Source organism: Ahaetulla prasina, chromosome 2 (assembly GCF_028640845.1).
Source record: "Ahaetulla prasina isolate Xishuangbanna chromosome 2, ASM2864084v1, whole genome shotgun sequence".
NCBI lineage: Eukaryota > Metazoa > Chordata > Lepidosauria > Squamata > Colubridae > Ahaetulla > Ahaetulla prasina.
This window is the reverse complement of record NC_080540.1, coordinates 276122489-276134990: the sequence shown is the minus strand read 5'-3', so window position 1 is coordinate 276134990 and position 12502 is coordinate 276122489. Positions and strand designations below refer to the sequence as shown.

Below are 12502 nucleotides of genomic sequence, written 5' to 3'. Positions count from 1 at the left end.
TTTTATTGGCCAAGTGTGATTGGACACACAAGGAATTTGTCTTGGTGCATATGCTCTCAGTGTACATAAAAGAAAAGATACGTTCATCAAGGTACAACATTTACAACACAATTGATGATCAATATATCAATATAAATCATAAGGATTGCCAGCAACAAGTTATAGTCATACAGTCATAAGTGGAAAGAGATTGGTGATGGGAACTATGAAACGATTAATAGTAGTGCAGATTCAGTAAATAGTCTGACAGTGTTGAGGGAATTATTTGTTTAGCAGAGTGATGGCCTTCGGGAAAAAACTGTTCTTGTGTCTAGTTGTTCTGGTGTGCAGTGCTCTATAGCGTCGTTTTGAGGGTAGGAGTTGAAACAGTTTATGTCCAGGATGCGAGGGATCTGCAAAGGTTTATCCACTGAAATCAGTATCCTTTCTGAGATACTGAGATCTTTTTCCCCCCAAAACTCTTTAAGATAAGAAAATGCAGAGGCCAGAAAGATTTAAAATCTTGATTAATTTTGTGGTAGAATTTGAAAAACAAGTGTATAATAAAATAATATACTTGTGGGTAATGACTGAAAAAGAATTAAATCAATATTAGGAGGCTTGATGAAGATTGCAAATAGACACTAGAGGGAACTAAAGGACTAAGCAGAAAAGTTAAAATGACTATATAAGATAACTTTTTTTAATAGTTTTTTAAAAATTTCAATAAATTACTGCTATGCTAAAAGCAGTAAAACTATTTCTTATACTATAAAAATAGAACTAGTTGATTCTTACATCTCCTTTGTAACTCAAGTCATAAGAATATTTACTTGGAAAATTTTCCTGAATTCAAATGAATTGGTTTGTGAACGTTCCCCTATGAATACTGTATGTCTGTTTCTTGAATCATATTACACTTCGTTTAGATGAGCGAACCATAGCAATGAGCTTTAGCAAGGCATTTTCCCTTACCACAGTAAGGAAGTTACAGCTTATGGTAATACTCAATAAAAAAACTTAAAGCAAAGATCTTAAAAACAATATTTTATTTTTGGAAATTCTTTAGGGATACAGTAGATTGGAGGACACATACGTACTTAGCTTGTCTATCATTGTGCAACAGTGAAGTTCATATGACAATTCAATCCTTGTCTTTTGTTATGAACTTTTCTTAAATTATGCTTACTTTTACACATATCTATCCACATTTGGAATATGGGGGGAAATGGAGGGCAACCTTTGAATGGATGGCAACCATACTTAACATTTTCCAGCAAAGTCAGCAGATGGTTGATAGAATGAAGGGGTGGGGATACATCATGCAGATGAACAGGGCACAAATTTCCAGTTTCCCCTGTGGTTGCATGGGCAACTCTTTGTTTTTAAAACCATGCAAAGCTGAATGAATCGGTGATTCAGAGATTCATTATGAAGGCAATTGAGTCAACTCCTCTTTTCAAATCAAAACTTCAACTCCAATGTTAAATTGAATTTGATGCCTTTGAACATATCTGCTTCTTTTGTGCATACACAACTGCACTTTTTACAAACTAAATCAACAATTCAAAGTCAAAAAATCGGGAGGGCATATTATTAAGAACCATTGTTTTAAATTTTGACTTACTAGAACTGAGCAGCAGTATAAATGCAGGTCCTGCAATTCTAAATTACAGAATTTGGCAAACTCTGAATCTGGTGCAATGAGTGGGACAACCACTTTGGTTATGAGATTTATACTTCTGCCTAAGCAAATGCCCCAGTATTTTGTTCACTCGGTAAAAGATTTTCTTCTTCATTTCTGGATTATTCTGTGATGACAAAAGAAGATTGACACAAATGGGTTTGGAGATACTATTAGTCATGTTGGGAGCACTGAAGTGCTTCTGGGTTGAAATGATTGACCACTGCATGGGGGATGCCCAATTGGGGGCTCCTTTCATGTCTTCATTAAGTTGCCCGCCAAAGTGGTACCCATTTATCTACTCACAGTTGCCTGCTTTCAAATTGCTGGGACAGCAGGAGCTGAAGCGTTTGATGGGAGTTCACCCCATCCTGCGGCAGCAACAGGATCTTGAATGAGAGACTGTTGCTGACTAATGAATGCTCATTAGTCCAGTGTCCTAACCTCTGGAGCCACCGCACTCCCTGGTTTGGAGATATGATGGCTTTTTAGGTGCTATCATGGCAAAGATGTAAAACCTATGCATCCATCATTCTCCAAAGCCTTGAGTCTATGTTCCCACAGTTCATTCAAAAATTGCTGTGGAGAAGAGATTTTAATATTACAGAAAGAGAGTCTTATAAACTTAAGGGGGTAATCATATTAAGAGAAGCACAATTAAGATGTCCTAGCTCAGCTCAACAAGGGCACATAACTAGCAGAAATCCCTTTAAGATCTATAAAAGACTATTTTCAAGTAGACTATTATTTCCCATTTCAAAACTTATCCCCAACATTAAATAACTATTGTGTAAAATAATATCTCTTGAGTAAAGCATATATAGTATGAACCATATACGCATTTTGCAAGGATGTGCAACATGATTAGTAGACTTCTTGTTTCTGCCCTTTAGATACAGCCAGATTGCTTCCCATGAGTCAGTCTGGTATTGTGTCAGAAATATCACACAGGTAATGTCTTAAAAGGCTTCATTCTCCAAACTTTTTTTCTGAAATTCTTCCTCAGGGATGTAAGAATATATCCATTTTGTTGCTTGTTAAGACCAACAGTATAAAGTTTTACCTAGTCAGCAGAACAAGATCCAGTGTTTTAGGTTCATTCAAGCAAATAAAACATTTTTCCCTTTTCTAAAAAATTCAGTGCTGCCTACAAGTGCAATTTGTTATTTCATGAAAAATTCTTTTCAGATCCTCCCATAACAGGCACAGTAGTAATTGTTACCCTATGGACTGCATTAGACAATCACATCTTAAGTTAATAAACAAAAATGCAAGCAGCAATTAAATCTTGAAGTCTCTAATTAACCATTTAGGTTCATTTTGTCCAAATTGGAAAATTATACAGTGGAAAATATTGAAAACTTTAAAAACATGAAAATTGGTTTAAGATTCATAAGGAACTAATAAAATAACCATCTTGTGTGCTGAGTAAACTCAAATACTATTAGATTCATTCAAGCATGAGAAAGGCAAGCTATAAACATCTAAATCTCTTTGATCGTACTTGGATCATTTAGGAAATAGATTGAAAAAGAGAGATGAAATCTTCAAGCCTCAGTCCGTGTCACTACCTTCTTTTGAGACAGGGATAGAAAATGTTAAAATGGTGTGTGTGTGTGTGTGTGTGTGTGTGTGTGTGTGTGTGTAAATAACAGGAGTCTTGCAGGAAATGAGTGAGATTGCAAGCCTGATTTGGCCATGACTGGTACAAGAATGGCTCACTGACTAAGTCATAATTGTTGACTTTATAAAATATGCAAATCAATGATTCCTCTTGAAGTACAGGTAGTCCTTGAGATATGAATGAAATAAAATAAAAATACAGTCGCATGTTGCAATGGTCATTACATGAAGAACTCAACTAATGACTCTCTTTTCGCAGCTCTCCCAATGAATCATTAAATGAATGTACATGTCATAAGTGAACAAGGGGTGCCTCAGGGTTGGGGGAGGCTGTTGGGAGGCCTAGCAGAACACAAGCAGGCCCAGCCGTGCTTGTCCTGGCTCTCCCATCATCTGAAATGTCTCATACTCTGTTTCCTGCCCTTTGGGTCCCCACAGGCCTTCTCCCATTTCCACCAGGTCTCCCCAGGCCTGAAGCCTGATTCCCATCCTACTAGACCAAACACCCTTCTCCTCACTTACCTTTTGAAGAACTCCGAGGCCTTCCAGAGGGCTGGACTGAATTGCTTCATTGCACGGCTGCATGGCATGATTCTGGAAGCAGCTGCCATGCTTCCAGCGGCTCAATTGTATTTTGGTATTGCTGCCACTTCCAGAATAGCACCATGTGGCCAAGTGATGCATTTTGCTGCTTTAATGTGGTTTGCACAGCACTAAAGCTTTCAGCAGCTTTCAGAAACTTCTGTATTGCTGTGCAGGCCTCATTAAAGCAGGATTGGTTAGTTAATTTGAACAGTTCTATTATTAGGACGACACACTGTATTCCACATAGTTAATTGCAGGTATGCTCACGTGATCAAAATTGAGAGGTTTGACAATGGGCATGTGTTTATGACAGTGTCCCAGCGTCACCTTTTACGCCCCTCTGAGAAACAAACTCAATGAGGAAGCCAGATTCATTTAACAACCGTGCTACTAATTTAATAACTGCAATGATTCATTTAACAGCTGGCAAGAAAGGTCGTAAAACGGGGCAAAGCATACTTAATAACTATCTTGTTTAGCAACAGAAATTTTGGGTTTAATTGTTGTCGTATATCAAGGACTATCTGTAAGGGAGGTTTGCTGAGCAGAGCCCATTCAGTGAACTCAGCCCAGGTTCTGTGCCTCTCTACAACTGCTCAGGATCTCAAGGTAACTTCAGACCTCAACAGGAAGAATAGAAAATTACTATTTATCTTCTCTCTAGAGATGGCTACTGGGTTTACAAATTCCTCTAAACTAATATTTGTTTTAAATATAGTTTACTCAGCAAGCCATAACAACATGTTTTACCCATCACAATTGCCCAACCACTAGGATAATACTAGAAAACCTCCAGTGTTTTTGATATTATTTTAATAATATCAGTTTGGACGATACTGGAAACAAAGATTTTCAGAGACTTCTTGGTTTAACTGCAACTTGCACAATGAGGCTACAGGTGTAAGCAAAAGAACTCTTTTGCTTTCGGTTTAGTCTCTCACATGCTAGGATGCGATCAGCTGAACCTGTTCATTATTTCCCAACCTCTACTTAAACAAATAAACAAAATGAAAAACCACCAAGGGATTTCCCCCCAAATAGTGATAATGGCTCAGCTTAGCAGTGTTCCGCCTTGACTTTCTTCTTTGTTAAACGTGTTTCAGAACCTACATGAAATTCCAGATGCTCCAAAGGTTTAATTTTGATCATTATAGACATTCAGCTTATTCAGTCTTACATGCGTAAGCTTCTTGTTCTTTGAAATGGCTGGAAAGGCCTTTTAAATGCCCATGTCAACAGTGGTTTCTGTTTACTTTTTTCTGGAAAAAGAACTGCTTCACTTTCAGGAGTAGGAAAACGTTCCTTATATACATCAGGATAAGATTTCTGAAACTGAAAAGGAATGACCTGGGTTAAGGAAGTTGTTTTAGTTTATTCACTAAAAGCAGACAATGCAGAATTCTTATCTCTCACTGTAAAAAACAAATATGTGACATATATTTTGTCAAACTGTATGGCACAATCTATAGTACTTACATTATTTATTTATTTGTATCCCATCTGTATTATTTTTACAAATAACTCAAGACAGCAAACATATCCAATAAACTTTCCTCCTCTTATTTTCCCTGCAACAACCCTGCTGTTTTGGTATCTCCACAACCCAAATATACATATACATACATACATACATACATACATACACACACACACACACACACACACACACAAAAATACACACATATATATTCATTTTGTTTTGAAATAGAAATATTGTGATTATTTCAACCAAAATGATTAAGCCATGATGAAACTATATTATTTAATATAAAGACTAAAACATAGTAATTTTGGTAACCAAATTCATATTTATAGGCTCTTGCCTCACATTTAAGAATATGCTTGTAAGTTGCCCAGAGTCGCTTGTCAGCGAGATGGGCAGAATATAAACTTAATAAATAAATAACCATAAAATATATTTGATTTTTTACAACCTTTTATAAGCTATGAGCACCTGCAATAAGACTAATATTTACAAACTATAAACATTCTAGTACAAAATGTTTATATTTAAATATTAAGGAAAATCCCAAGAACCACCAATTTTAAAAGATTTCCCTTATTGATGCATCTGTGTTGCTGTTGATATTGTGGAAAACTAAAATAAATATTGGGCAATTTCTGATCCCACTTAAGACATGGCAAACCTGAACAGCTGTCAAGGTTTTTGGTTATGCATTAAATGGGAGAAATGTTTTTAATGCATTTATGGTTTTGCACTTGAGTTGTAAATTCCTAAAGGTTGTTTGCGTGTGTTATGTATCTGTAGGGAGGAATTCTAAAATTCTATAAAGGTAGGATATTAGTTCTCTCTTGATTAGATCAGGATTAAACCCTCCTGTTGCTTTGGCAATGTTTGTGATTTATTTATATTGCATGTATCTAGACCATCCATCTCCCTCAAGCCTTTTAGCACTTGCCACAACAAAAATATTTACATATGGCATAAATGTATTGCCCCTGCTACAGAATATACAATTTCTAGTCAGCGCTACAGATGTTTCCAAAGGAATAATTCTGTGGAAAAACCGATAAACTGCAGGATCAGAATTAAGATTTATTCAACATATATTTAAAAAGATACTAGTGTTGTTCTGTTACAGTAGTAAGCCGTTACAACATCAGCAAAACTTTGAACAGAGCTATAGCCCATTTCTGAGGAACCCACAAGCATCTTGCCTTATCACTTAAGAGTCTGTAGAGAAGGCCTTTATATGTGTGAAGCCTTTCACATGTCCCAGAATCCTACCAGGATTTGGATTTGTGAAAGCTTCCAAAACATCATCTGAAATTTCAGGGGGGGGGGGGAAGACGACTTAGTACACCTAATAAATTGCTATAATGGCTTCCTAGAGCAACTAAAAAGACTAAATGGAAACAAAAAAAGAATGTAAGAGAGAGAGAATGATTTTGAAATTCAATTCAAAGTAGATGAAGGTGCCACTGGTCAATTTAGAACTTGTGGTTTAGCCATTTTCCCTTGAGGTTGCTCTTCTATTGAAAGAGCAATTTCATTTCTGAGAATGCTTGCTGATCTCAGCTATCATTGGATTAAGGTGCAAGATGATGACAAGGAATGCATTTGCACAATTATGGTTGGTGTGCCAACTTCAACCATTTGTTAGCTGGTTAGATTTAGTAGCAATGATGCACACCTTGGTTATATTCAGTCTTGAATGCGTCAACTTATTTGCGGTTTAAAAAATGGCTCAGAATTTACACCTTGCCTTTTCTCTAGAAACTAATGGCAAAGAAGATAATAAATTATATTTGGCATTTAGAGGAGACCCAAAATACATCTCTTTCATTCATTCTTATTGTTTGTTTGCATTGGTTTCACATATTGAATTTTATTAGTATATTTAGCATTTCATTGACTGTACCCTGCGCTAACAGCTCAAGTTGGGTGAAAAGCCAGTATACAGGTAGTCCTCAATTTACGACTACCATTGAGCCCAAAATTTCTGTTGCTAAAGTGAGACATTTGCTAAGAAAGGTCCATTTAATGACCTTTCTTGCCACAGTTGTCAAGTGAATCACTTAGCCTTGTGAAGTTAGTAATATGGTTGTTAAGTGAATCTGGCTTCCTAATTGATTTTGCTTGTCAGAAGGGTGCAGAAGGTGATCACATGACCCTGGGACGCTGCAACCGTTATAAATATGAGTCAGTTGCCAAGTGTCACAGGACCATGGGGATACTGCAACAGTGGTAAGTGTGAAAAAAGGTGATATGACACTTTTTTTCAGTGCTGTTGTAACTTTGAATGGTCACTAAATGAGCTGCTGTAAGTCAAGGACTACTTGTAGACTGCCAGTAGGCTTGAAGATCCTAGGGATGGATCAACTTGTGTGGTGGTTCCATTATTCTTAGCATTCCTCTAGTTAGTATTTTCTTTTCTGGTTTGGTTCTTTGGTTTTTTGGTTCTTTGGTTTTATAGTGTGTAATGATTTTTCATAATTATTATTTTGGATATGTTTGTCACAACTAATGGTAGGGTAATTATTATTTTATATTGTTATATTTATTGTTTTTGTTATTGTTGTATGCTGCCCAGAGGCACTTTCCATGAAATGGGAACCATATACATTTGATAAATAAATAAAAATAAAAAATAAATATAAATCAACGAACCTAATATGAATCCACTTTCCAATTTATCTATAAAAAGGGAATTATGTAAATATTTCAGCAAAAGTAAAGAGAAAACTGAAGAAAAAATTCAACAATTTCATTTACCTGTTTCAACCTTTTCTTTTTTTCTTTGATGGACATTTCCATATTCAATGTGATTTCTTCCAACAAATTTGCCAGTGGCCCCTGATGACAATTTGTTTTTTGGTGTTCAAACTCATCAGTGCTGATTTGATGACCAAATGATGGCACCGGCAAAATAGCATCTATATCCGATTCTGGATATTTTATCTGAATTTTACACAAACAGACAGACAAAAAAAAATCCACAAGAAGACATTTAGAATTTGTTTCTGCTTATCTCTATGATTAATAAATGTTATGAATTGAAGGCAGGTGAAATATACTATCATCACTTGAAGCAAAATTGACCACTGAAAGGCTTTGAATGGTAAGCCTTTGTTTGGAAATTTATTGCTATAGGAAACGTATTACATTTGATTCAAAGAGAGGATGGAATTTTAATTGTGATAGTTATCTTCATTTAATTATAAAAAAAAAATTTAGAAGAAGGAAGGAAGGAAGGAAGGAAGGAAGGAAGGAAGGAAGGAAGGAAGGAAGGAAGGAAGGAAGGAAGGAAGGAAATACCCGTAGAGACATTTCAATCTGTCAAGGAGCTCATAAATTAACTATTAATGATCAGATGTTTTCTAACTGACTCTCTTTTAGTTAATCTGTAACATATCTCCTACATACATACTTTCATAATTAATTAATTAATTAAATACTTTCATAATTAATTAATTAATTAAATGTATATATGTAGTTGTCCATCTTAAAATATCTGGGTGGCTTATAACCAATAAAATCACATTCAACAGTATAAAACCAACAGCAATATCAAGTGTTTTTTCCGGTGAGACCAGTCTATCAGGGCAACATGGTCTACCCTTATATGGGACGGAACATACTGTTTCCGCTTTCACCTTTCGGCCCAAATCCAGGAGCCTTCACAGGCATCCACGACAAACTATTTAAATTTAACACAACAGCAATATCCACCATGCTATTCCATTTCAAAGTAAATAATGTTATACATAGCACAACAGTAAACCAAACACATTTAAAGGCATGAGAAAATAGAAATAAAAGGAAACAGAACGGAAACAAGTTTACACCAATACCATTCACGATATCTTACCACAGTTTTCTATTCTTGCTTCCTTCACATTCATACACCAATTTTTGTTCTTTACACTTCTTGCCTTTCTTTTTTTCCTGGATTCCATCTACTTCATCCATCCAGAACTTTTTTGGTCTTTCTCGTATTCTCAATCCATTCAATCCTCCTTCATGCATTTCACTTTTGCCTTCAGTCCAGACTCATTCTTGATCCTATGTTTTCTTATTTCCCATACATTCTTAAATACCTGATTCTGACTGCATTCGACTTTTATAGTCCTTTGAGTGTAACTTGTTCTCACTTTCATATACCAAAGCTGGTGGTAACACTCTGATAAACATACATTTTACTACTTTTGACATACATTCATTTTGCATAACAGACCAGGTACAATTCACTATTTTTCCAACAGCACTTCCCAGTTTTTGATTACTGTCACCTCTTGTGTTTAATTAGAATTCTAAGAAACATCTTCATAGCCGTATTTAATAAGCTCATTACCTTGATGTTCTTGAATTCATCCTTGCACCTTTTTACAACTTTTTTTTCTTTGACACTAATCATTTATAGCATCTATCTTAATTACACTCTCGAACACTTCCCCAATAGCTCTATAACAAAATCTCTAAAATATTCTTCTCAGTATTCCCTCATTCCATGTTATCAGAAAGAAGCTATGGCCAGGGGACCTTTGCCCAGCCCAGCTGTAACTAGTGTGTCAGTCATGACTGTGCCTGGACTATGAAATCCTTGTGACAACATCTCATGCCCTGCTCGTTGCACAATTAAACTATTTCAATGTGTTTTATGTGGTTGCTTTTGAAGATAAGTCATGAGCTGCAATTAATGCAAAATACGGTGACCAGTTGGTTAGCAAGAAAAGCTTGTTCTGGTGGAATTGCTCTTATCTTGAGATCACTGCACTGTTGCTTCCAGATACAAATGCTAACAATTACATATGAAATCCTATGTAGTGTGGGGTAAGATTTATCAGGAAATGTACCCAGTTCAAATATTTAAAGAAGCCCTTTGAACGTTTTTCCCCTATGTGAGATGCAAGTGTATAGGTACCATCACTTCTTAGTGATAGCCTCACACTTTGGAATATACTCCCATGGGAGATACCATATTTTTTGGAGTATAAGACACACCGGAATATAAGACGTACCTTTTTGGGGGGGAAATAAGAAAAAGCTGATTGGCAGGTGGATTGGCTTCCCGGAATACCCCCCAATCAGCTGTTTCCAGAGGTGAATTTTAACAAAAGGTTCCTTGATTGTGAGCTCTGTGCCTTGCTTTTTTGGCTTTTTTCCCCCTGCCTCTGAAACCCCATTTCAGAAAAAACATTTTTCTGCCTCTGAAAGCCTCCAAAACAGAACTTCAGAAAAAAAGCCTCTGAAGCTCAGTTTGGGACTTCTTTTCTGAAGCTCCATTTGGGGCTTTTTTCCTAAGCTCCGTTTGGGGCTTTTTTTCTGAAGCTCCGTTTCTGATGCTTTTTTCAGCCTCTGAAACCTCCATTTGAGAAGCTGGGCAGGGCTACATTCGGAGTATAAGATGCACCCAGATTTTCACCCTCTTTTTTGGGGGGGAAAAGGTGCGTCTTATACTCCAAAAAATATAGTATGTATAATGGTGTTTTTTTCCCCCCAACAGTATCTGGCCAATAAAATAATTGTAGGCGATCAGTGGGTTAATTGTTGAAATTCTATTCATTTAGCCTGAGGCTTTTTCTTTAGATCTCTTCACCTATTTATAAATTGTACATTTCCACTGAAATTGCTGTGCATTTTCTCTGGCTCTTTTAATATTAACTGCTTCATGCCCTCTTGAGACTACTACATTCTTTACAAATATCTCACACATTTAATGCTGTATCTTTCTCTCATTCTCTGTTGTGCAGAAATCATTCTTTTATTTATATGTGCATGTGCTTTCTTAATCCCTGGTTTCCTTCACTTCACTATTGCACTTCATATTTCATGAGATCACATATATCCCATTAGCACAACTGCACACAACTCTCTGGTAATCTGAACATGTTTGTTTTTACACTCCTCTTAACAGCGTTACATTATCTTTTCTTAGATCCATTTTCCATTTCTTGAGAATGTCTCTCTTGAGATATTAATCTATCTTCTAATATTTTCTCATATAGGACTCATATGTTTTCTTTCTGAAATTGATGTAACTTCACTTTTGCTTCTTTTGACTCCTTTTCTGCCATTTCCATTTCCCCCATGATCCACTCTTAATTCTACCAAAAAAAAGGACTGTTCCAAATTTAGAAAATTATCATCACTACTGAATTCTTTACTAATCATCTCTGTTTTTTGTTACAGTCAATTTTACTCTTCGAACTATATTCATTTCTTAATTCTGTGCATCTATGAATAAGTTATTGCTTACACCGCTTATCTGAAATGAAATTGTTTCCTTTAAACAGATACTCATCAAACTGTCACCTTTCCCTTTCTTGGATTTCTGAATGCCTTGTGTACTCACCCAAACATCTATGCCAACTAGGACAAATATTCATTCATAGTCATTCAGAACATTGCATAATTTACTCAGAACTCATATCTAGTTCTTCCATTATCGCCACTCACTATAACATAGAACTATTACTATCCTCTGATTTCCTACTACCAAACTCACACACAACCATCTAATTTACATGAATTCATATAATGTGGTGTCAACTAAAGGAAGGATAATAGCAATTCTACAAAGAAAACTTTAATCTGCTTATTTAGGCGGGTTTTCAAAATGTACTAAAAAGGTTACATACAGGAGAATAAAATTCAACCCCATAAGGCTCACCTGGACTCTTTGGAGATGTGCTATATGTTCTTCAACTGCAGTTTTTAAGGCTGAAGGAACATTTAAGATCTCATGATAATTGTCCATCATGAACGATACCAATTTAGCTGCTAACAGTTCATCCAAGTCTACTTCCTCCTTGGAGCAAAGAATGCAGTGAGAAAAGGTTTGAACCATCTGAAACAAAGGAGAGGAGATCAGGTCTCACAATATATATTGAAACTGTTATTTATTATCCCATAAGTGATGGAAGTTGCTACTACATCTTGTACTGCAGATCGTGCATTGAGCCTGAGGCTATGTGACTTTCAAGATTCTTCCCAACTCAATGATTTAAGTATTTATAAACTGATCTGATACTGATACTGGAGGCCTGCTATCACACTGATCAATATCAATTCTTGTAGCCCACTGATTCATATATACATATTCAGATGGTATCAACTTAATAGAACGCCTAACAAAAGAAAAGAAAGTAAATTAACATATTTTCCCT

General features: G+C 35.9%; 1 protein-coding gene across 2 annotated transcripts in view; it reads right to left on the bottom strand.

The window, feature by feature from the left end:
- Nucleotides 1–654: 654 nt before the first annotated feature.
- Nucleotides 655–12502, bottom strand: part of DEPDC1B (DEP domain containing 1B) — a 37774-nt gene continuing 25926 nt past the window's right edge. For both annotated transcript variants that reach the window (XM_058169743.1, XM_058169744.1), the window contains exons 9-11: nucleotides 12007–12183; nucleotides 8109–8294; nucleotides 655–5203 (exon numbers count right to left, since the gene is read on the bottom strand). In XM_058169743.1, the coding sequence (XP_058025726.1) occupies nucleotides 5045–5203; nucleotides 8109–8294; nucleotides 12007–12183 (522 nt within the window). In that variant the 3' untranslated portion in view covers nucleotides 655–5044. The remainder of the gene's footprint in view (nucleotides 5204–8108; nucleotides 8295–12006; nucleotides 12184–12502) is intronic.